Source organism: Poecile atricapillus, chromosome 23 (assembly GCF_030490865.1).
Source record: "Poecile atricapillus isolate bPoeAtr1 chromosome 23, bPoeAtr1.hap1, whole genome shotgun sequence".
NCBI lineage: Eukaryota > Metazoa > Chordata > Aves > Passeriformes > Paridae > Poecile > Poecile atricapillus.
This window is the reverse complement of record NC_081271.1, coordinates 2,740,427-2,764,549: the sequence shown is the minus strand read 5'-3', so window position 1 is coordinate 2,764,549 and position 24,123 is coordinate 2,740,427. Positions and strand designations below refer to the sequence as shown.

Here is a 24,123-nt window from a genome sequence, read left to right as displayed (position 1 = left end):
ATTTATACCTGTATAAACCTTAATTATATATAATATAGAACTAATTTTTATATTATTATGATAAATATTATTACTGTTATATATTATACAAGTTAGATATGACTAGTATATATTTATATCTGTATAAAGTAATGCATTATTTATATATCACCTGTATAAATAAATAAATACTTTTTAGGAATATATTTTTTAGGAATAAATATTTTTTGGGAATGAAGGCTGAGGCCTTCATTCCCCAAACCCCTGTTCCATCTTGGTCAGGCTTCAGTTCAGGGAATGAAACAACACTGACAGAGATTTTGAGAGGTGCAGAAGCAGAGAAAAAAAAAAAAAAAGGATCCACGATCAACAGGCTTGGCTGGGACATAAAGGACTAAATCCTCCTCATCCTCACGTCTCTGGAAACCCACTGACGTCAAGGGGTTAATGAAAGGCAGAACGTGGCTCCAGGGCTCCCTTTTTGGAGCTCCAGGAACAGCACAATGTATTAATAAAACCCCAGCAATCCCCAGGGATCCCAGCACACATTTCCATGTTTTTTAGGCACACGAGCAGAGTTTTGACATCTCCCATTCCGGAGCAGCCTCGGGAATTAACAAAGCATTACCAACATTCACCGTGACTAATCTGCTCATTAAGAGGGTTTTGGGGTTTTTTTTTAACTGTAAGGCTTGTAATGGGAAACAGGACAGGGATAACCATCCCTACAAATCCTAGTTTTTTTCCCGTAAGTTTTCCCAGCTGAACTAGGTGAATTTTCACCACTGAACAGTTCCACACAAGTCATGAACTTGGGGCTAAAAGGTGCAAAAATTCAGTGTATTCCTCATGCTACCACACTTAAGGGACATTGTGCCATTTCTTATAGCTCATGAACCAGCTCTTTCTGGGTCCTGTGCTGATTAAATTTATTAAATGCTCACAACTAAAAGCTCTGAGCACTCCAACAGTTGATTAGGTTTGCAGGTAAGAATGATTAAATCATATTATAAAATCAAGCCACCAATCAGCTGGGTTTTTTTTCCTTTTTGCTTCAGAAAGAAAACCTGTTCAAGATAAATTATTTCTGTTTTCTTTGCTCTTCAGACTCGTATGGGCAAGGAACCAATTATATTTTTTCTGGAATGCTGGTGCCTTCCCAGGAATATGAAGGAAAAAAATATATTGAAGAGATACCATTATGTCTTAAAATTAATTTTTGGCTGGTAGTGCCCAAATCCTTCCTTATTCCATTGAATCTGAAGCCATCAGGATTCCTCAAACGGTGTGCAGGGACAGGATATTTATTACCTATCTTAAAAACAATGGGATAAAGCTGCTGGAATTCTCTCAGTGACCGAAAAAGCTCCTGCCAGGCTCATTCATTTTATTTTTTAATTTATCCAGAGCCTTCATAGAGAGCCAGCAGATTTTGACATTCCCATCAGCTACAGAGGATGAAGGCAAGGTAAGAATGTGCCAGGAACGGGAATATGCAAGAAATCCTGGATTTTTTTTTTCACAGGGAAATGTTTGCTTTGGGGGCATAAAGCTCCTGAAGCAGATCCAAGGGAAGAGTCTGTAAATAAACAACACAAACCAGCACAACCCTCACTGTGCAGGGACAACTCCTCCTCCCAAAATCCAGTGTTTTATTGGCATGAAATACAACAAAACACCAATGAGCACATAAAAAAATATAAATTTAAGAGATTTCTCCTGTAGCTGTAGTCACAGAAGCTCTGCCCTTGCTTTTGGCTGGAATTTCTCTTTTCCCTGTGGATAAACAGTGATTCCCTGCACGAAACACTGTCCAAAGAACCACGGATCCAATAATCCCAAACCATGGAGGACACCCAGAATTACACATGGCATCGGAAAACATAGAAATGGGAAAAATCAAGCAGGGAAAAAATCCTGGGGCTGCCTCCTGTGCTACACTCTGGAGGGATTCCTGATCCAGTCCAGGAGCTCCAGGGAATTCTGTTCACCTGATTCCAGCCACGGGCACCTGCTGCTGCTTGCGGATCTTGTTGAAGAGCTCCATGTACTGCACCATGGTGTCCCCGGGGCTGTAGGCGCTGTCGTGCTTGGAGCCGAACACCGACGGGATCCCGGGCGTGTGGCTGCCCATGAAGCTCTGCATGAACTCCATCAGCAGGTTCCAGCAGTCGTTGGCAATCACACAGGGACAGTATTCCACCTGGGAACACATCCCACAGCCCTGGAGCTGGTGGCAGGGGCAGTATTCCACCTGGGAACACATCCCACAGCCCTGGAGCTGGTGGCAGGGGCAGTATTCCACCTGGGAACACATCCCACAGCCCTGGAGCTGGTGGCAGGGACAGTATTCCACCTGGGAACACATCCCACAGCCCTGGAGCTGGTGGCAGGGACAGTATTCCACCTGGGAACACATCCCACAGCCCTGGAGCTGGTGGCAGGGGCAGTATTCCACCTGGGAACACATCCCACAGCTCTGGAGCTGGTGGCAGGGGCAGAATTCCACCTGGGAACACACCTCAAACACCACAGAGCTGCTGATAGGGGCAGAATTCCACCTGGGAACACATAGAGCTGGGCACTATTCCGCCTGGGAAGCAGCCCTGGAGCTGGCAGGGGCACTATTCCGTCTGGGGAACAGCCTTGGAACTGGTGGCAGGGGCAGAATTACACATGGGAATATACCCCAGACCCCTGGAGCTGGCAGGAAGGACAGTATTCCACCTGGGAACACACCCCAGAGCCCCTGGAGGTGACAGCAGGGGCAAAATTCCACCTGGGAACACATCCCAGAGCCCTGGAGGTGACAGCAGGGGCAAAATTCCATCTGGGAACACATCCCACAGCCCTGGAGCTGGTGGAAGGGGTAGTATTCCACCTGGGAACACATCCCACAGCCCTGGAGCCTTCCTGCAGGGAAGGCTTTTCATGGAAACACCCCAAAATATTCACCATCTAACAAAGATGGGTAAATATAAATGAGACAGGACATGTTGGGAACATGCAAGAGGACTCTTTCCAAAGGGAAGGGAAGGTAAAATGCAAAGGGAAGGACAGCAAGGCCCAAATCAGTAGGGAATTAGCACTGGAAAGGTTGTTTTATCCCCTTGGCCATCCTGAGGGATGGTGCTCGTGTTGTGCAGCTGGAATTTAATCAGCTTTTTATCTGGATGGCATTCCTGCAGGGATTCCCTGTGCAGGGACAGCCCCAGAGCACCTGCCTGGATTAAACCTTGGGAGAGGAGATCCAACCCTGCCTCCTGCCCTAGCAACATGACTGGGACACAGACAGGGACAGACAGGGAATTACAGGATCATGGAATGGTTTGGGGACAGGACCTTAAAGCTCATCCAGGGCAGGGACACCTCCCACTGTCCCAGGCTGCTCCAAGCCCCAGTGTCCAACCCAGCCTTGGACACTTCCAGGGATCCAGGGACAGCCACAGCTTCTCTGGGAAATTTATTCCATGGCTTTCCCACCCTCACAGGGAAGAATTTCTTCACAATATCCCATCTGTCCCTGCCCTCTAGCAGTGTGAAGCCATTCCCACTTTTCCTGACACTCCAGGCCCTTATAAATAAAACATCTCCCTCCATCTTCCCTGTTGGCTCACATCAGACACTCTCAATTAGATCACACCTAAACCTACCTTCTCCAGCTTCTCCCATGGAATTTCCCCACCTATCCATGCATTCCCCACCCTTCTGAAATGGCTCTCACCTCCACAGATATGCCCCTGGCGCTGGGGCCCATGGTGACCGTGCCCAGCTTCACCAGGAAGTCGCAGTACTGGTAGCGGGTGCCGCGGCTCTCGATCTTGTTGGCCTTGGCGTTCTGGAAGAAGCCCTTGAGCTTCACCATGAGGGTGTCGAAGTTGGCATCGGCCACCAGGCAGGGCCCGTTCTCGAAGAGGGCGAAGCAGCTCAGGGGGTACTCGGTGTTGTGCATGACGTACATCAGCTTCCCTGTCTGCCCTGGAACGACAGCGAGGGAGCAGGGCTGGAAAACCAATATTCCTGCCTTTAAGCAGCTCCTCCTCCTGCCTGTAATTCCAGATCCTCACGTGTTTATTGTGGTATCCATTCAGGGAAGAGCTTGGATTTCTTTCTGGAGATTCATGGGGAGAAAGAAATCCTCGGCAGGAACAGGATAAAACACCAGCATGGCTCGAGGGGAGGTGACAGGAGAACCCCAGGAACACCCACCTCCCACGGGCATGGAGGGAGCTGGGCTCTGCCTCTCCTCCAAGCTCCAGCTGCCAAAAAAGCAGGAAAATGCTGCTCTGGAAGATTCCAATGGGTCTGGCCGGGAGCAATGGCTGAGCAGAGCTGGGGCTGCAGGGGCTCAGTGCAGTGTGGTGAACATCACATAAATCAGTGCTTGAAAGGGATGTGGGCACCCAAGGGGAGGAAGATGAAGGGAAAGGGAAAAGGAACAGGAAGAAAGGACAAGAAGAGGGGAAAGGAAAAGGGAAAAGGAGAAAGGGAAGAAGGAACTGTAGAATCATAGACTAATGAAAGTTGGAAGAGACCTTCAAGATCAGCCAGTCCAACCCTCAGCCCAGTGCTACCACTGTAACCCCTCAACCACATCAACCAGCATCAGATCCAGGAGCCTCCTCCACACCTCCAGGCCAGGTGGGGAAGGAGAAGGGGGAGAAAAGAAAAAAGAGGAAAAGCACAGGAAGGAAAAGGGAAAGAGGAGCATGGAGAAGGGCTGGCCCCGTTGCCCCCCGGCCCTGCTGACCCTGTGTGCCGAGGGCGGCCGCGGTGTGATAGGTCTCGCAGTCCACGCCGAACGTCCCCTGCTTGTCCGCGCCCAGCGCCTCCAGCCGCCGGGCCAGCAGCTCCACGGTCTGCTGCACGCTCTTACCCTCGGCCACCGGCACCTGCGACACGCTGCGACACGGCCCGGGGCTCACGGACCCACCGGGGCACCGCCGCCCGCCCCCCGGCCCTGCCCGTGTCCCCGGGGCTGCTCCGCACTCTCCATCCGGACACTCTCCCCGTGTCACCGGGGCTGCTCCGCATCCTCCATCCGGACACTCTCCCCGTGTCCCCGGGGCTGCTCCGCACCCTCCATCCGGAACCTCTCCCCGTGTCCCCGGGGCTGCTCCGCACCCTCCATCCGGAACCTCTCCCCGTGTCCCCGGGGCTGCTCCGCACCCTCCATCCGGACACTCTCCCCGTGTCCCCGGGGCTGCTCCGCACCCTCCATCCGGAACCTCTCCCCGTGTCCCCGGGGCTGCTCCGCACCCTCCATCCAGACACTCTCCCCGGGGCTGCTCCGCACCCTCCATCCGGACACTCTCCCTGTGTCCCCGGGGCTGCTCCGCACCCTCCATCCGGACACTCTCCCCCGGGGCTGCTCCGCACCCTCCATCCGGACACTCTCCCCCGGGGCTGCTCCGCACCCTCCATCCGGAACCTCTCCCGTGTCCCCGGGGCTGCTCCGCACCCAAAGCCCTCCCGGGTCCCCCCCTCATTCCAGGAGCCCATCCCAGTGCCGCCCCCCACTCCAGGAGCCGCTCCCGGTGCCGTCCCCCCCGTCCCGGAGCCCGTCCCGGAGCCCCCCGCTCTCACCAGGTGACCCCCATGGTGCCGGTGCCACCACCGGAACGGGCGGGACCGGAGGCACCGGGAAGAGGCGGAGCCGCCCCGGAAAAGGCGGGGACAGGCCCCACGTGTCTCCCCGGTCCGGAGCCGGTGTTTCCCCGGTTCCGGCGCGATGCCCAAGGCCCGGCGGGCGCGGGGCTCCGGCGCGGCCCCGGCGCTGCCCTTGGCCGAGCAGATCCTGCAGGACGCGGCTCCGCGGGCGCGGGCGAAGCGCGGGGCCCCGGAGGAGCAGGACGGGGATGGCGGCGGGGACGGGTTCGTGGACGCGCGGCTGTCCCGGCGCATCCTGGAGCAGGCACGGCGGCAACAGGAGGAGCTGGAGGCCGAGCACGGCCCCGGAGCGCCCGCAGCCCCCCGGCAGCGCAGCGCGGTTCTCGGTGAGCCCCGGTAACCCCTGGCACGCTCCGGGACCCCCGAGCGTGCTCGGCCCCGGGCTAAGGCAGCGCCGCTCCCCGCAGGCCCCGGCTCGGACTCGGAGGATGATGAGGAATGGCCCTCGCTGGAGAAGGCGGCGGCGGCCGCGGGACGGGGCGGGGATTACGGCGGGGAGGTGGAGGTGGACCCTGAGGACGAGAAAGCCATCGAGATGTTCATGAACAAGAACCCGCCGCTGAGGTGAGGAGGGGGCTGCACCGAGGCAGGGACCCCGACTGAGCCCTGTCCAGTGTCGGCCCCGTGCGACCCCCGACTCACCCCATGTCCTGTCTCAGCCCCTGACTCAATCCCTGTCCCACATCAACCCGCAATTCAGCCCCATCGTGTCATCCCCCGGCGACCCCCGATTCTCCCCCTGGTCCCGTGTCGGCCCTGCACAGATCCCAGCTCGCCCCCGTCCCTTGTCAGCCCCCGACTCGCCCCTGTCCCCTCCCTGGTCCCCCAGTGACCGTGTCCTGTGCCGGCTGCAGGCGCACCCTGGCCGATATCATTATGGAGAAGATCACGGAGAAGCAGACGGAGGTGGAGACGGCGCTGTCGGAGCTCTCAGGCTGCCCCATGCCCCAGCTCGACCCCCGTGTCCTGGAGGTCTACAGGGGTGTCAGGGAGGTGAGGCTGGAGCAGCCCAACCCGCAGCCACCACCCTGAGGTGCTGAGGGAGGGGACAACGCATTCGTGTCCCTGCTGTCACTGCCCCCTCTCACGTCCTGGCCCGTGTCCCTCCCTGTCTTTGAAGGTGCTGTCCAAGTACAGGAGTGGGAAGCTCCCCAAGGCGTTTAAAATCATTCCTGCCTTGTCCAACTGGGAGCAGATCCTCTACATCACTGAGCCAGAGACGTGGACAGCTGCTGCCATGTACCAGGCCACCAGGTAAGGTCACCTCAGGGACCCTCTGCCATGGGATTTTTGGGGTTTTTTTCCCCCTGTTTGGCCTCCTTTCCTCATCCATCCCTTCATGCTTTGCTGTTGCCAGGATATTTTCCTCCAACCTGAAGGAGAGGATGGCCCAGCGGTTCTACAACCTGGTGCTGCTGCCGCGGATCCGGGACGACATCGCCGAGTACAAGCGGCTCAACTTCCACCTGTACATGGCTCTGAAGAAGGCTCTGTTCAAGCCAGCAGCCTGGTTCAAGGGTAGGGGTCCTGCAGGGTCCCCTCTGGGGCTTGGCTGGGTACCTGGGGGGCTGTTGCATGGCAGGGACCCTCCAGCTGCTGCTGCGAGAGTGATGATTTCCTGGGCTTGGGGAGAAGGGGCTGAGCCCCAGGGAGGATGGGATGTGGATGAAGGTGGTCGGTGCCTGACTGTCCCCATTCCCAGGGATCCTCATCCCGCTGTGTGAGTCCGGCACGTGCACGCTCAGGGAGGCCATCATCATCGGCAGCATCCTCACCAAGTGCTCCATCCCCGTCCTGCACTCCAGGTGAGGCCCTGAGGGGCTGGGGGGAGCAACTTCTCCTCCAGGGACCCTGGGAAGTGCCTTGGATCCATTCCTCAGCTTCTCCAGCCCCTGGGAGATGGTGAGGGGTTGCTCAGCTCCCTCTGGGGTTGAGATTCAAGGCTCAGCTTTGTGCCTGAATGCCTGGTGCTCCATGGCTCCAGTCTGGTTGCCCCTCCATCCTTGTTCACTGTGGCTGTAGCCTGGTCCCTCTCATGTCCATTCCTTGGTCCCCATGACTTCAACCCAGCACCCCCTGACCTTGTGCCCGTTCTTCTGTCCCCATGGCTCTGTCCCCTGACCCTGAGACTGCCATGCCTGTCCCTCGGTCCCCGTGGCTCCAGCCTGGCTCCCCTGGCCCCTCACCCCCTTCTGTGTCCCCATGGCTCTGTCCCTTGGCCCCAAACCCCCTCCTGTGTCCCTGTGGCTTCATGCCATGACCCCTCACCTCTCCTGTGTCCCCTTGTCCCTGCCCCCTCACCTGTGTCCCCTTGTCCCTGTCCCCTGACCTCTCCTGTGTCCCCGTGGCCCTGTCCCCTGTCCTCTCTGTGTCCCCGTGGCCCTGTCCCCTCACCTCTCCTGTGTCCCGATGTCCCTGCCCCCTCACCTGTGTCCCCGTGGCCCTGTCCCCTGACCTCTATGTGACCCCATGGCCCTGTCCCCTGACCTCTCTGTGTCCCCATGGCCCTGTCCCCGGACCTCTCTGTGTCCCCGTGGCCCTGTCCCCTCACCTCTCCTGTGTCCCCATGTCCCTGCCCCCTCACCTGTGTCCCCGTGGCCCTATCCCCTGACCTCTCTGTGTCCCCGTGGCCCTGTCCCCTGTCCCCTCACCTCTCTGTGTCCCTGTGGCCCTGTCCCCTGTCCCCTGACCTCTCTGTGTCCCCGTGGCCCTGTCCCCTGTCCCCTGTCCTCTCTGTGTCCCCGTGGCCCTATCCCCTGACCTCTATGTGACCCCATGGCCCTGTCCCCTATCCCCTGACCTCTATGCGACCCCGTGGCCCTGTCCCCTGACCTCTCTGTGTCCCCGTGGCCCTGTCCCCTGACCTCTATGTGACCCCATGGCCCTGTCCCCTATCCCCTGACCTCTATGCGACCCCGTGGCCCTGTCCCCTCACCTCTCTGTGTCCCCGTGGCCCTGTCTCCTCACCTCTCCTGTGTCCCCATGTCGCTGCCCCCTCACCTGTGTCACCATGGCCCTGTCCCCTGTCCTCTCTGTGTCCTCGTGGCCCTGTCCCCTGTCCCCTGTCCTCTCTGTGTCCCCGTGGCCCTGTCCCCTCACCTCTCTGTGTCCCCGTGGCCCTGTCCCCTGTCCCCTGTTCCTTTCTGTGTCCCCGTGGCCCTGTCCCCTCACCTCTCCTGTGTCCCCATGTCCCTGCCCCCTCACCTGTGTCCCCATGGCCCTGTCCCCTGTCCTCTCTGTGTCCCTGTGTCCCTGTCCCCTGTCCTCTCTGTGTCCCCGTGGCCCTGTCTCCTGTCCCCTGTCCTCTCTGTGTCCCCATGGCCCTGTCCCCTGAGCTGTCCCCGTCCCGCAGCGCGGTGCTGCTGAAGCTGGCTGAGATGCAGTACAGCGGTGCCAACAGCATCTTCCTGCGCCTGCTCATCGACAAGAAGTACGCGCTGCCCTTCCGCGTGCTCGATGCCCTGGTCTTCCACTTCCTCGCCTTCCGCACGGACCAGCGGCTCCTGCCCGTGCTGTGGCACCAGAGCTTCCTGGCCTTGGCCCAGCGCTACAAGGAGGACCTGTCCTCGGAGCAGAAGGAGGCCCTGCTGGAGCTGCTCAAGTTCCACAGCCACCCGCAGATCTCGCCAGAGATCCGCCGGGAGCTGATGAACTCCAAGACGAGGGACGTGGAAGGGGAGCAGCCAGTGGCCATGGAATGAGCAGGGAAATGCTGGAGCCTGGCCTGCCCTTGGGACGCTGCTGGGATCCTGGATTAGGAGCATCCTTCCTGGATCACTCACTGGGAACAGACTGTGCCTGCAGAGCTGCACCGAGCGCCCTGTGCAGCCCCTGTCCCACCCAGGAGCCCGGTGCCACCAGCACTGGGACACTTTGGCTTGTCCCTGTACTCGGAAATAAAACCAGAGCTGTGTCAGCCACTCAGGGCTGGGTCTGCCCAGCTTAGTCCCAGCCTGTCCCTGTCCCCACCAGCTTCTGGAGCTCCTTGTCCAGGGGTTTTCCCAAACACTCAAAGCCCCTCAGGGTTTAACTCCTGAAGCTGCAGTGCCACCATCCTCACCTGGCCATGAGGGCACCTGCCTGGCCTGCTCCTGCCACTGTGCCCAAGTGCCACCTCTGCTGCAAAGCCCAGGGGGGACTTTCCCAGGAGGCTGCACTTCCCTGGGACCTGCTGCCACTGCCAGGCCTTTGCCTTGCAGCTTTGGGCCACGGCGAGGAGCCCCTGCTGCACCCTGAGCTGTGCCAAGGGCAGCTGCCTCCTGCTGTCACCTCCCACGGCAGGAGCAGGAGCTGGGTCCCCACACATCACCGCCTCTTCCGTGACTTCCCCATTTTCTCTTAAAGCCAAAAGCTGATGGCACAAGAGGGAGCCTGGGCTGGCACAGAGCACGTGGCACTCCTGAGCTGCTCCAGTGCCCACCACCCTCCAACCTGCTGGGAAGAAGGTGCTGCCTCAGCTCCGGCAGCACCTCACCTGCAGGAAGGTGTTCGGCTCCATCACCATCCCTGAGCTACCCTGGGTGTCCCTCAGGGTCCTGCCTGCCCTGTTCCATCCTGGGAAAAGCAGGGCTGGAGCTCCCAAGGGAGCACCAGGGAAAGATCTGAGCATTGGGAACGGCGCAGGGAAACCCTCGAGCCACTGGGGTTTTTTTTGTTTAAAATATTTTATTGCAACATCACGGGGTTCTCTGGCTCTCCCAGCAGCGGGACTCGTGCGAGTGAACACCAAAACCAGTTTACTCTTAAATTAAAAACTCAATTTATATATATATATATATAAAAAAGAAACACATTTCCTTTTGCACAGCCAGGCTCTGTCCCAGCCCTCCTGCTCGCAGGAGGCAGCGGCTCCGTGGGTTTCCGGACCAGGCAGGCTCAGGGAGGAGCAGCAGCCCCACCTTTTTCCGCCGGATTTTTTTGTGGCTGGTGGCATCCAAAAAGGAAGATTTCTGCCTCATTTTCCACATCCCCCACGGGAGGACAACAGCCACATGTCCAGAGGTTCCCCAGGCAGCAGCAGCATCTGCCTCCCATCGCTGTGGAGTCTCCGGCTTCTCCTGGTTAATTCCACTCTGTAATGGTTTTCTCATAGAAAAGCAGCATTATTTTTTTTTTTTCCCTGTTTTACAACAATTTTTATAAAAAACTAACAGGATCAACAACAACAATACAAAAATGCAGTAATTGCTTTTCCAACTCAAGTGCGCAGCAAAGTTTTTCCACCCTCTCAGGAGGCAGCTGAGATCCACCTGGGTGAACACAGCCCCCTCCTGAGCATAATCCGAAATCCCTGCCCTGGAAAGAGTGGAGATGCATCCCAGACTATAGCAGCACATTCAAAGGTTTTCCTTAAATCCTAGTCTGATGCCTAAGCTACCAAAGGACCCAGCAGCCTCCCAGGAGAGTCTCCCACTGCCCAGGGAGCCAGGGAAGGGGCGAAGGGGGAAGGCACTTTTTTGGGAAGGAGAGGAGAGTGGCACCTCACCCTGAGGAATCCCAGCTCTCCTCCCTCCCCATTTCCCAGCAGTGAACAATAAATTAAGCAGCCTCCGTGGGCCGGCGGAAAAGCCGAGGGGACGACGCCCGACCCCCAACTCCTCGCAAGGCACGGACGGGGAGCGCATCCCCAAAATCCCACATCCAACAGCAAAAACAAACAAGCCCCACAGGTCCTCTCCAAGCAGAAGCAGCTGCACGACTTCCCCAGGAGCTGTGGGGATGTGGCACGAAGCAATGGGGACCGAGGGGCCACCAAGCAGCTGCTCCACGAGCCCCGCAGGAGCTGGCGGTGACGAGGATTGGGGTCCTGCAGGGCTGGCTCTCCATGATTTTTGTCCCTCACAGGGCTGGAAGTCACCGTGAACAGCCCAAAGAGCCAGGGAACACCAACACAGAAACAATTCCAAATTCATCCAGGCTCCTGCTCCCTGTCCCCAGCATTCCTGTGGCTTGGCACCACCTCGGTCACATCCCCCCGGCCACCTGCAGCAGCTCCGAGCTCGGATCCCGCTCCACAATCCCAGCCTGGGAAGGGCCCCTCGGAGGTGCTGGGTGGGCAGGGGGGATGCAGCGAGCTGGGGGTGTCCAGGGAGGGGCTGGAGTTCTGGGGAAGGGCGGTTGGTCACAGGTTGACGTCGGTGACGTCCGTGGGGGTGCTCGTGGGCTGGCTGCCCCCGTACGCCGCCGTCTTGGAGCTGAATTCCTGCTGGGATTGGGATGCCTGCTTCAGGCTCTCGGCTAAGGCCGCCTCGATCTGCTCCTGACAGGCCTTCAGGCAGTCCTGGAACAGGGAAACACACAGGAGGCATCAGATTCCTGCTCCTCAGGGCTGGGAGCTTTAGGAAAAGCTCAGAGCAGCTGCTGGGCTGCGCCTCTGACCCCCCAGAGCATTTTTTCCAGAAAAAGGAGATTTTTCTCCATCAGCTTGTCCCTCCCCAGGCAAAGCCCCACACTCTGGTTGTCCTCCCCCCTCCCTGCTGACCCCATTCTGCAGGAATGCTGTGTCCAGCAGAGCTTCCCCAAGTCCTGGAGCCAGGGTGTGGCTCCGGCAGCGTGGCAAGGGCAGGGCAGCTCTGCACAGCCCAAACTTCCCCCATCCCAAAAACACGGCTGTCCTTGGATCCCCCTCCAGCTCCAGCCCAGCTTTCCCAGAGCTCGGGGTGATCCTGCAGCAGAGCCAGAATTCTGCTGGATGCCCCTGAGGCAGCAGGACCCTCCCTGGCCCAAAATCCACCCTACACCCCCTCCCACCCACGCTGGGAGAACGGTGCTGTGGCTACCGAGCTTCTCAGGAGGTTTTCACCCTCCTGTCCCCTCTGTGACACCCCCCAGGGGACCCTGAGCTGGGGGACACGCACAGGAAGGCGCAGGGGGCTGCCAACAGCAGCAGCACTTGCCACAAATGCAAACCCTGCTCTGTTTTTTTCCCCATGAGCTGTAAGCAGAGGAGGAAACTCCCACTCGGACACAGCCCGGCTCAGCCCGGTGGCAGTTTGCACCTCATGGGACATTGTCACACCCGAAATCTCTTACCAGGAATCCGCCAGCACTTCTTAGAAACTGACAGAGGATGTGGTGAGTGAAAATAGCAACGCCCAGCTCCCCTTCCCTGGCTCCCCATCAGCACAACTCCTCCTGCCCCAGCCCTGAGTGCCACGGACACCTGGACAGGGGCTGTGCATCACCATGGACACCTGGACAGGGGCTGACCATCACTATGGACACCTGGACAGGGGCTGACCATCACCATGGACACCTGGACAGGGGCTGACCATCACTATGGACACCTGGACAGGGGCTGACCATCACCATGGACACCTGGACAGGGGCTGACCATCACTATGGACACCTGGACAGGGGCTGACCATCACCATGGACACCTGAACAGGGGCTGACCATCACTATGGACACCTGGACAGGGGCTGTGCATCACCATGGACACCTGGACAGGGGCTGACCATCACTATAGACACCTGGACAGGGGCTGTCCACCACCATCCTGGGCTCTCTATCACCATCCCCAGCTGTCCAGCACCATCCCTGGGCTGACCATCTCCATGGGCTGACCATCTCCACGGCCAGACCATCCTAGGCTCTCCATCCCCAAGGCCAGACCATCCCAGGGCTCTTCCAGCTCTCCACCAGTAATTCTGGCTGAGATGCCAAAGCCAGCCTGGTCACACCCAGCCAGGCTCCCGCTGGCCACAGAGCTGGCCCAGCCCTGCAGCACCATCCCTGCATTCCCACACTGCCCAGCTGGGCCTGGGAGCTGCAGGAAGGGGATGGCTCCTCCAGAAGGGAAACTGAGTCACAGCCTGGTGACTGTGTCTCGGCTCAGGGAGAAGCAGCAGCACCACAGGTGGGGGAGCCCGAGCCCAGGTGCTCTCCCAGGAGCCCCAAATTCTGTGGACACATCCCAGGAGGAGCTGCCATGGTCCTGAATGGGCTGGAGCTGTTTGTGAGGCACCCCACACCTGGGCAGGGAGCACAGCAGATGCTGGGGAGGGACAGGAGGGTGCTGGGCTCCATTTCAGCTCCTCTCCCTCCACAGAACCCTCCCTGCTTCCCACCTGTTCCCTGCACAGCCCCGACCTCCTGGAGCAGGTTGGGAGCAGGTGGCTGCACTGATTTCTCTCTTTAAAAAGGAGAACAAAAAAATTCCATCTGCACAAACGGATCGGGAGCCTCCCGCCCGGACAAAGCCCCGTGGCAGCCACCCCCACCCCTGATCCAGCTCCTGTAACTGACCTGGGCAGGGAGGAGATCAAAGGGGAGAGGAAAAACTCCCAATTGGAGTGACCTGGAGAGCCCAGTGGGATCCCTGTCCCTGCTCCAAGGGTGGCAGAGGGGCTGGAGAACCCCCCCATCCTGATGTCCCTAAAGCTGGAATGTCTCATGTCCCAGCCCCCTTTCCCCCCCCAGCCAGGGCACCTGCAACCGGACACTGAGGGGAGCAGATGCCGAGCCCGACGTGTCCCTGTCCCCATCCCAGGCAGAGAACCCGATCCTGCCACCACCTGCCCGGCAGGGAACAGATCCTGCCCTTTGTGTGCCATTTCAAAGGCTCCGAGCCCAGCCCGCCCTGCCCGGGGCTGTGTTTGGGATCATCCCACAGCCCTTGCTTCTCCTCAAACCACTCTGGACAGCACAATTCCACCGAATCCCAGAGGAGCTGGGGCTGGAAGGGCCCTCTGGAGCCCATCCCTGTGCCTGGCTGCCCATCACCACAGCCAGTCCATCCCAGGCTGTCCCTCCTCGTGGCCACCCGCAGCAGGTGACACGGGGACACATCCAGGTCAGACACCCCACACCCTCCCCAGTCCCACCCTCCATGGAAAATCTGAAGAATGGAGGATCCCAGCAGCTGGAATTGCCGGTGTCCACTCACCACCTCCGTGCCCGTGATCCCGGCCAGCAGCTCCGTGATGGCCTCGCCGCTGAAGCCGTTGAGGGAGAGGCTGAGGCCGTGGATGGCGGCTCCGATGCTGCCCGTGGCGATCATGGACGGGGGGTACATCACAAAGGTGTAGTCTGGAGCCAGCACAGGGACACGAGCGGGGAAGGAGCCGTCAGTGAGGATGCAGGGGGAGATTGGGAGAGGGATTTTCCCTGGGGAGCTTGGGAGCCTCGCAGAGGGCTCTGCGTGGCGGGGAGAAACTGGGATGGAGGAGCATGGAACAGGCTGAGCACCAGGGCCTTCAGGAGAAGTCCTGGGATGAGGTGGCTCCAGAGGCTGAGGGAGAGGCCGAGAAAAGTTGGGATTGAACCCTGGGCAGCCTCCCACAGGCACAGCAAGAGGCTGGCACAGCTCTCCCGGCATCTAAGAGCCCCCAGGAGCGTTATCCCGCCCTGAACGGCTCTGACTGCAATGAAGGCAGGCACCCAGCTCCCAGAAAAGGTGGGGAGCCCATCCCAGGTGTCCCAGCACCCCTGGGCCCAGCCCAGCACCCACCTGTGGCACAGAGGGCGATGAAGGTCTGGGCGTGTTTCTTCACCAGCTCTGCCTTGTCGGCGGGCAGCGGCAGCCGGTGCAGGATGTGAGGCAGGAAATCGTTGGCAATCACCGACACCAGGTCCCACTTGAGCTTCTCCAGGACCAGCAGCTCCCAGTGCTGTGGGGTCAGCGAGGACAGGACGTTATGGGATGGCTCAGGAGGCTCCGGGGCCAGTGCAGGATGGGGAAGGGCAGAGGGGCTGTGCCCACAATTCCAGCCCTGGGCTGTTCAGAGCCGGGAGCAGAGCAAAAAATGTGGATTTTGCTTTGCAGGGATTAGCCCTGGACACTGCTCGGTTTGCAAGGTGCTGTGAGAGCCCAGGGAGGGAAACCCAGAACAGGGACAGAGGGAAACCCAGGGCAGGGACAGAGGGAAACCCAGGGCAGGGACAGAGGGAAATCCAAGGCAGGGACAGAGGGAAACCCAGGGCAGGGACACCATTCCCAATCCCTTCCCCACTCCCAAGGAGACAGGCTGATGTCCAGGCTCCCAGGACAATCCAGCTCAGGGTAGAGCAACCACAGGGCTGTGACTGCCCCACAAATCCTGAGGCAGGAGGGAATTCCAGGCTGGGAATGCTATTTTTTTCTTTTTTTGGCAGAAAAAATCCCTTTTCTCCACCAAGAAAGCCTCCAAGTGTGCTTGGATCATCCCCAGCACTGATCAGCCACACCAACACCCCCTGGGCGTTCCCAGGTGCTGCCAACACCTCCAAACCCAGCCTGGGGTGTTCCCTCCAAAAATCCAGCAGGGATTTCTGGGATCTCCAGGAGCCAGCCAGGCTGGGAGCAGATGGTGGAAGGCTTGGAGCCCCTTGAGCTCCAGCTGGAGCTCCGGCTGCTCCTGAACCTCCTGAGCCCCTCCTGGCTCTGCTCCTGCCAGGGACAGGGACGGGGACAACCCTTGGCAGAGCCATCCCCCCACAGCTCCCGGGCTCAGGGGGTGCCAAGGTGAACACAAGGAGAGCCCCACTTGGGATCCCACAAAATTTGGGATCCCTGCCCTCAAATCCCGGCTCTGGCAAGGCTGGAGCAGCAGCTGAATCCAACTGGGGGCCACACACGAGGAGGCTGGGCTGTCACTGCTGTCACCTCTGCCAGGATCAATTCCCCCATTTCCCAGGATTCTTCCAGCCCCTTTTCCCCTCATCCCGTGGGTCAGCAGCAGATCTGGGGTTCAGAAAGGCCTGAGGGTGTCCCCAGGTCCCTCCTGCCCAGGACAGGGGACAGCAGCACTGCTGGGAAAGGAAAACCCCCCAGGAGCTGAAGCTGAGGGTCCAGAGCTCATGTCAAGTGTCCCCAATTCAGGATCTCACCCTGCCCAGCACAAATCTCCTTTTTCCCCAAAAAATTCAGGATTCCAGAGCTCCAGAACAGACAGATTTGAGGAAGTGACATTTTTTCCTAAGCTCAGATCTTCACTTTCCCCTTTTTTTCTTATTGTTCCCCCCCTTCCCTCTTTCCCCTTACACAACAAACCCACCCTGAGTTGCTCAAACACGTTGCTCAACCTGCTCCAAACCCCCACCCTGGGCCCAAGCTGCCACTTCCCAGCCTCTGCTTTTCCCCCCAGGAATCCATTCCTGCCTCCCACCTCCCAGATGGATGCCCAGCCTGCCAGGATTGGGAGTTTTTTAAGCCAAATCCACGGGAAAAAAGCAAAAAGGAGCTTTGGGAAAGAGCTCCAGAGGATGAGGATCATCAAGTGCAAGGGTGGAGGGAGGGACTGGAGCAGAGGAGGAAGATCAGGCTTGGGAAAAGGAGGAAAGATGGGTGTGGAATGTCCTGAGTGGGACACACAGCCAAGGGACAGTGGGGAGAGCCACTGCAGAGCTCTCCCTCACCCAGGAGCCTCCAGAGGGCTGGGAAAGCTGCTCCAGGTCCTTGGGAAGGGACACAGGACACGTCTGGCAGTCCCTCCCCACTGGAGCAGGGCCTGGAGCTCCCTCCTCACACAGCAAACCCCAAAGGAATCCCCAAATCCAAGGGAAACAAACCCCAAAGGAATCCCCAAATCTAAGGGAGGCAAACCCCAAAGGAATCCCCAAATCCAAGGGAGGCAAACCCCAAAGGAATCCCCAAATCCAAGGGAAACAAACCCCAAAGGAATCCCCAAATCCAAGGGAGGCAAACCCCAAATCCAAGGGAGGCAAACCCCAAAGGAATCCCCAAATCCAAGGGAAGCAAAACCCAAAGGAATCCCCAAATCCAAGGGAAACAAACCCCAAATCCAAGGGAGGCAAACCCCAAAGGAATCCCTGAATCCAAGGGAAGCAAAACCCAAAGGAATCCCCAAATCCAAGGGAAGCAAAACCCAAAGGAATCCCCAAATCCAAGGGAAACAAACCCCAAATCCAAGGGAGGCAAACCCCAAAGGAATCCCTGAATCCAAGGGAAGCAAACCCCAAATGCTCCCCCAAATCCAAGGGAAGCAAACCCCAAAGGAATCCCCAAATCCAAGGGAAGCAAAACCCAAAGGAATCCCCAAATCCAAGGGAAACAAACCCCAAATCCAAGGGAAGCAAACCCCAAAGGATTTTCCCCAAATCCAAGGGAAGCAAAACCCAAAGGATTTTCCCCAGATCCAAAGGAAGCAAACCCCAAAGGATTTTCCCCAGATCCAAAGGAAGCAAACCCCAAAGGATTTTCCCCAGATCCAAGGGAAGCAAACCCCAAAGGATTTTCCCCAGATCCAAGGGAAGCAAACCCCAAAGGATTTTCCCCAGATCCAAGGGAAGCAAACCCCAAAGGATTTTCCCCAGATCCAAGGGAAGCACGATGCCCAGCAGAGGCCCTGCCACCCTGAGCCATGGCACAGGAGCCAGCACAGCCTGTCCCAGGGATGGATCCTGCCCACGGACAAGCTCTGGCTCCTCGTTATCCCTCAGATCCCTGAGGCCACCCTGACCTGGCAGTGCCAGCTGGAGGTGCCAGGGATTGTCCCCAGGCCCAGGGACTGTCCCCAGGGGCCAGGACAGAGCTCAGGGCAGATTCTCCTGCCGAAGCTGCCCCGTGCTCGTCCCTCTCCTCTGCCCCAGCAGCCTCTGGATTGGGATCTGGGCTGGATCCCTTCAAGGAACAGAACAAAAGCGGCTGGGCCAGGCCAGGCCAGGGACAGCTGATGGAGCAAACATCAAACATCCTTTTCCTGGCTTTTCCTCACGGAATCAGCCCCTGCCCGGGGAGTGGAGCAGAGGAAGAAACTGGAAAATGTCCTTTTGTTTCTCCTGTTTCTCCTCCCTGCCCATCCCAGGGCTGGGAATGCAGCAGATTCCCCTGTGCCAGATCCCCCCAGGGCAGGGCTCTGTGGGGCTGGTAATCACAGGCAGGGTGTGAGTTTGATCTCTCCTGGTTGTACCCCAGAGGAAAAAAAAAACCAACCAAAAAACCTCAGCCAACCAAAAAAAAAAAAAAAAAACCCCAAAAAATAAAGGAGGAAGGAAAATTCCCAAAATTCCCAGAGCCTTTCCTGCTCTGCCCAGGTGAGAAGAGTCCTGGTGCTGCCAGAAAAGCTGCAGCAGCCTCAGAGGAGGGCAGGGAATGTCTGGCTCCAGCTGGGATGTGACAGTGACAGCCAGCCCTGCCCTCGCTGGGAGCGATTTTGGGTTCTGGCCCTGTGGGTGGGAAGGGCCCTCGCTGCTGTCACATCCTTGCGGACACTCCTGAGCTCACTCCCAGGGGCTGGGGGAGCTGCAGCACCAAAATCCATCTGCAGATGGAAAATGTGGGGAAAAGGCTGGATTTCCACGGTCTGAGCAGAGGTCAGGGTGTGAAGGGACAGGTGACAGCTCAGGATGGAGCTGAGCCACCAGAAGGGAAACACAAATTCTGGGAACACCCACTCAGCTCTTATTCCCTGATTTTCACTCCCCACTGCTGCTCCTGCATCTTCTCCCTGGAGGCTCCTCATTCTTTTTCCAGGGAATCCCTTGGCAAAACCGAGGCTGAAGATTTCCAAGCCAAAGCAGGAGGATGGAGGTGATTTCCAGCTGTTCTCCCCAAGCTCTGAGCAGCTGAACCCCCTCTCCCCCAGGCCAGAAAACTCTTTATGAAGATAAAGAAAATTTAAAAAAAGCATGAAAAAGAAAGAATTACAAAAAAAAAAAAGCAAGGTGGGTTAGAGAACGGCCTGGACGGAAATCCAACTTCCTCCAAATGGACAAATCCCTCCTTGCATCATTTCCTTCTCCCCCAGAATAACTCCAGCGAGGTTCTGTGTCCTTTCTGAAGGGCTGAGCTGCTGCCAAGCATCCCGAGGAGGAGGAGGAGGAGGAGGAAGCAAAGCCCCCGGGAATGTGAGCCAGCTTCCTGCTGGGATGGCCCCGGGCCATGGAAGGGAGGCCAGGATTGTCCAGAGGCTGCTGAAGAAGCTCCCCTGCCCCTGCTCTCCCCACCCTCTTCCAGGGGGTTGGGAAAGAGCAGGGCATGAGCACAGAGGGGGAAGCAGCAGCTCTGAGGTGTTGTAATTCAGATTTAACTCCCTCAGGGCTCTCAGCCAGGGCAAATCCTTCACAGATCCCTGGATATTCCCTCCAGTCCCTCTCTGTTGGAACAGAATGTGCTCCAAAAGGGGTTAAAATCCATAAAATCCATGGAAATCCAGGGAAGATGACTTTTCCCATGGGTGTTGTAATCCGGATTTAATTCCCTCAGGTCCCACAGCCAGGGCAAATCCTTCAGATCCCTGGATATTCCCTCAATTCCCTCTTTATTGGAGCAGAATGTGCTCCAAAAAGAGTTGGAATCCACGGAAATCCAGGGACTCTCCATGGTCAGGGATCTCCCAGTGCCTCAGTTTCCCTCCCTTAGGGCCAGGCTGGTTCCCAATTCCTCTGTCCAGCCCTTGGATAATAAACAGGAATAAACCTCTGCTCTGCTGAGCGCTCACATTCCCATCAGGAAAGAAGAAAAGGATCCAGTTTGCCTGGAAAAGCCCCCCCAAAAAGCTCTTTTGACTCCCAAGTTAAAGCTGTTTTCATCCAGATCGACTCTGGAGTGCATCACGAAGCATCCAAGAGCGACCCAGGATCATGGGAGGAAAAACTGGATGGAAGGAGAATTCCAGGACTGAGACCTGCAGGATCAGGAGTGAGGAACAGGGAGCAGAGTTTTCCTCCTCCATCCCCAGCTCCCAGGAGGAAGGAGCAGGAAAGACCAGCAGGAATTAACCCTGGAGCCTGGGAATGAGGGAGAACCTCCAGGGATGCTCTGCCCACTCCTCACCTGCTCAAGATTGAGCTGGGAACAGCAAATCCTCACCAAAAATCAGAATTAAACCCAACTGGGAGCCACAATTGGGAGCTGAAGGAGTCAGGGATGGGGACAGGGCTCAGCATCCAGGGAAAAATGAGTTTCCTGTGGGCATCCTCAGCACTCATCAGCTCCTGAGGGCTAATTAAGGCAATCACCACCCACTAATGACTGCAGGCAGAGGGCTCTGGAGGGGAGGGGATTTTCCCCAGCCTTGGGAAAAACCAGGCTCAGCTCAGAGAGCTCTGCAGTTCCCAGAACTGCCCTCGAGTCACACCTGAAAGTTCTGTGGCTTGGCTGCCCACCTGGGGCACGGATCACACTCAGATCAGCCCAGCCCGAAAGAACCAGAGCTGCTGAGCTCGGTGATGAGTAACCCCGAGAGATTCCCGGAGCCCACGGTCCCCAGGGATGTTCTGTCACCGAGGGGAGGTCACTGCTCCCTCCTGAAGCCCCAAAAAAAGGGCTTTGGGAGGTCACTGCTCCCTCCTGAAGCCCCAAAAAAAAGGCTTTGGGAGGTCACTGCTCCCTCCTGAAGCCCCAAAAAAAGGGCTTTTCTCCCATTTCCTGCCTCGTGGCAGAGGCTGAGCTCACGGGTTTGGATCTCATCAGACACCACCAGCGAACATTTGGCCTTTCAGAGCCTCAGAACGGAACTTTCTGGATGTAGGGTGAGAAATGGAGGGGAAGAGCAGGAATTCCACTCATTGCCACCACCCTGGAACACCAAGTGACCTTCCCAGGAGCACCCCAGGCCAGAAACCCCTCACAGCCACTCTGCTGCTTCACTCTGCACCTAAAATCCCATTTTTCCTGCTGCTGTGGAAGTGAATCTCCCACATTCCCTGCTTTTTGCAGCTGGGGGGAGGCAGAACTCTGACCCAGAGCTCGGAGATGTCACTGGAGTGACAAAACTCAGAGTGACAGCTCAGAGTGACAGCTCAGTGCTGGCACAGGAAACTTCCTCCACAACCAGGAGGGGACAACTCTGCTCCCCAGCACGGGGAGGATGGAAAACCCTTCCCCAAGGAGAAGGGAAGGCAGAGGGATGGGATCAGGAGGGCAGGAGGGTGATGCCAAGCAGGAGCTGGGCACTGGGAGGGGGCACAGGGCATTACCAGACCTGCCTGACCAGAGCCTGGAGCCTTGGAGACATCACTGGAGTGACAAACTCAGAGTGACAGCTCAGTGCTGGCACAGGAAACTTCCTCCACAACCACGAGGGACAACTCTGCTCCCCAGCACGGGGAGGATGGAAAACCCTTCCCCAAGGAGGAGAGGAATGGGATGAGAGCAGGACAGCGATGCCAAGCAGGAGCTGGGAGGGGCACAGGGCGTTACCAGCAGCTCCTGGGCCGTGATGGAGTTGTCGGTGTAGATGCAGAGCTTCTCCACGGTCAGGGGCATGGTTTCCCTCAGCTTGGAGGCCAGGAGCATGCACACAGCTCCCAGCAGCTGCAGGTGGTTCTTCTGCACGGCCACGGAGGACAGGTAACGATCCACGTAGTTCATGGCCAGCGGGAAAACCTCCTCCTCACACTTCTGCTCCTCGCACACCTGGCCAGCCCCGGGGGCAGAGACACGAGAGAAAAGGAAGTTTTGGTGAGCGCAGGAGAGCTCAGCACAGCTTCAGAGCTGCTGTTTCACACTTGGCAGGCGGCCTCGGCAGGGAAGGAGCCGCAGGCATCGCCCCCGTCGCATCCTGAGGCTTCATCTTCCTGTGGAAAGCAGCAGAACCGAGCTGCAGCTCCAAAGAGTGCATGAATAAATCCGAAATTGCCTGCTTTGGCCCCGTTTCTGCTGTGACCTGCTGGGGATGGCTCCAGCCAGCTGCCACCCCTGCCCTGGGGAGCTCTGGAGCAAAGGAGCAGCTCCAGCTGGAGAGTGGAGAGAAGGATGCAGGGCTGGCAGCTCCACCTGGAGCACCCCAGGGACACGAGGAGAATCAATGGCAGCACCCAAATCAACGCCGAGTCCCCAAAGTTCCCTCCCTCAGCCACCAGCAGAGTCCAGCAAGTCCAAATTTCAGCCCTGTGCTCTTATCTGCCACCAGCATCATGACACTTGTCACTCTGAACTTCCTTCTTTCGACATAACCATAAAAATATTGCGGTTTCTCCTCATTCTGCAGCAAACACCACCCTCCTCCTCCTCCTGCCAGCCGCGGCTGTCCCGGCCATGGGGACAATGACACGAAGGTCGTGACAACCGCCAGTGTCATCTCTGCCTTTAGGGCTCCACAGGAGCGGCTTCCAACGCGGCATTTATCAACCAACCCTTCCTGAAAAGGGGATTGCGGGAACAGAGTGACAGCAGGGCGGGAAAAAAAACCCTTTAAAATTAAAATATTCATTATTTCTTTGGAAGAGCTTCCTGCTGGGAAAAGACAGGAGCCAGCCCTGCAGAATCCTCATTTATTGAGATTTTTCCCTGCGAGCCCACCATGAGATCCCCCCCGCTCCGAACTCCATCCCGGAGAGAGCCAGATTCACTTTTAATTTAGGGAAGTCAATAGTAGCGTTCTTATTTTCCCCAGCCTCGGGGCTGCCCGGCAGAGCGGAGCTTTTGGGGGGGGGGGGGGGGTCTCTCACCCCCTGGTTTTGGGTTCGGGGGAGGGTCCTGCATGGGGAAATCCCAATTCCAGCACAGCCAAACTCAGGGAGAGGCTGCAGAGCTGATGCGGAGCCTGCACCCGCAGCGGCATCACCCCCCCGGCCGGACACCGGGACAGCACCGCTGTCCCCATCCCGTCCCCTCCGCAGCTCCGGGGACCCCGCTGTATTTCGCTACCTCCAGCATCCAGAAGGCCAACATCTTCCGCATGTAGGGCTGGATGTCGCGCTGCACGCACTGGAAGTAGGACAGGCGCGGGCTGTAGCGCTCCTCCAGGCTCAGCAGGTTCTGCAGCACCCGCCGGTCCCCGAGCAGCTGCGGGTCCCGCCCGGCGCGGGGAACGCGGGGAGCGGACTCCGAGCACAGCAGCTCCATGGGCCCCGGAACCCAGCGGGATGGAGCGGCCGGCAGCGGGACAGGAGCGGGGAACAGGGGGAGAACAGGGGTGCAGGAGGGAACAGAGGGAAGCAGGAAGGAGCAGAGGGAGCAGGAGGGAGCAGAGGGGTGTAGGAGGGTGCAGGAGGGTGCAGAGGGGAGCAGAGGGGTGCAGAGGGGTACAGGAGGGTGCAGAGGGGAGCAGAGGGGTGCAGGAGGGTGCAAAGGGGAGCAGAGGGGTGCAGAGGGGTACAGGAGGGTGCAGGAGGGAGCAGGAAGGTGCAGAAGGGTGCAGGAGGGAGCAAGAGGGTGCAGAGAGGTGCAGGAGGGAGCAGAGGGGTGCAGGAGGGTGCAGGAAGGTGCGGGAGGGAGCAGAGGTGTGCAGGAAGGTGCAGGAAGGTGCGGGAGGGAGTAGAGGTGTGCAGGAAGGTGCAGGAAGGTGCAGGAGGGAGCAGCGGGCGGAGCGAGGCGCTGCAGCCGCCGCCGGCTCCGCCGCGGGCCGCCGGGAACTGGCGGCGCTCCCGGCCGGGCCCCGAGCGCCGCCGAGCGCCGCGGGGCGGGGCCGCAACGCAACGCAGCCAATCACAGAGCGTTCCGCCGCGCTGAGGGGCGTGGTCACACACGCTCTAAACCAATCAGAGGCAAGATCTCCAAAAAGGGGGCGTGGCCCTCCCGCGGTGGGCGGGGCCAGGGGCGCGCCGGCGGGACGGGCGCACGTGGGGCGCGGCGGGCGCTGCTGCCAT

General features: G+C 58.3%; 3 protein-coding genes and 1 long non-coding RNA gene across 6 annotated transcripts; 1 reads left to right on the top strand and 3 right to left on the bottom strand.

Moving 5' to 3' along the window:
* Nucleotides 1-1,590: 1,590 nt before the first annotated feature.
* Nucleotides 1,591-5,671, bottom strand: MED20 (mediator complex subunit 20). Its single transcript, XM_058855840.1, has 4 exons — nucleotides 5,566-5,671; nucleotides 4,730-4,881; nucleotides 3,704-3,957; nucleotides 1,591-2,182 (listed from the first exon to the last, which is right to left on the bottom strand). The coding sequence occupies exons 1-4, from the start codon at nucleotides 5,577-5,579 to the stop codon at nucleotides 1,967-1,969; spliced, it is 636 nt and encodes a 211-aa protein (XP_058711823.1). The 5' UTR covers nucleotides 5,580-5,671; the 3' UTR covers nucleotides 1,591-1,966.
* On the bottom strand, nucleotides 2,370-3,697 carry LOC131587705 (uncharacterized). The gene is made up of 3 exons (XR_009279411.1): nucleotides 2,759-3,697; nucleotides 2,541-2,706; nucleotides 2,370-2,488 (listed from the first exon to the last, which is right to left on the bottom strand). It is a non-coding gene; the product is annotated as an uncharacterized LOC131587705 (long non-coding RNA).
* On the top strand, nucleotides 5,628-9,697 carry BYSL (bystin like). Its single transcript, XM_058855836.1, has 7 exons — nucleotides 5,628-5,975; nucleotides 6,057-6,213; nucleotides 6,504-6,642; nucleotides 6,770-6,903; nucleotides 7,007-7,167; nucleotides 7,352-7,454; nucleotides 9,002-9,697. The coding sequence occupies exons 1-7, from the start codon at nucleotides 5,711-5,713 to the stop codon at nucleotides 9,348-9,350; spliced, it is 1,308 nt and encodes a 435-aa protein (XP_058711819.1). The 5' UTR covers nucleotides 5,628-5,710; the 3' UTR covers nucleotides 9,351-9,697.
* Nucleotides 9,698-10,288: 591 nt separating this feature from the next.
* CCND3 (cyclin D3) lies at nucleotides 10,289-23,835 on the bottom strand. Of its 3 annotated transcripts, none has more exons than XM_058855839.1 (6): nucleotides 23,720-23,835; nucleotides 23,183-23,490; nucleotides 21,734-21,949; nucleotides 15,101-15,260; nucleotides 14,537-14,679; nucleotides 10,289-11,929 (listed from the first exon to the last, which is right to left on the bottom strand). In XM_058855839.1, exons 2-6 carry the CDS (start codon nucleotides 23,378-23,380, stop codon nucleotides 11,771-11,773), a joined length of 876 nt encoding a protein of 291 aa, XP_058711822.1. In that variant the 5' UTR covers nucleotides 23,381-23,490; nucleotides 23,720-23,835; the 3' UTR covers nucleotides 10,289-11,770. The 3 variants fall into 3 exon arrangements, with proteins under 3 accessions (XP_058711822.1, XP_058711821.1, XP_058711820.1); XM_058855838.1 differs by lacking the exon at nucleotides 23,720-23,835 and adding an exon at nucleotides 23,597-23,618 and having other exon boundaries at nucleotides 23,183-23,487; XM_058855837.1 differs by lacking the exon at nucleotides 23,720-23,835 and adding an exon at nucleotides 23,590-23,608.
* Between the last annotated feature and the right edge of the window lie 288 nt (nucleotides 23,836-24,123).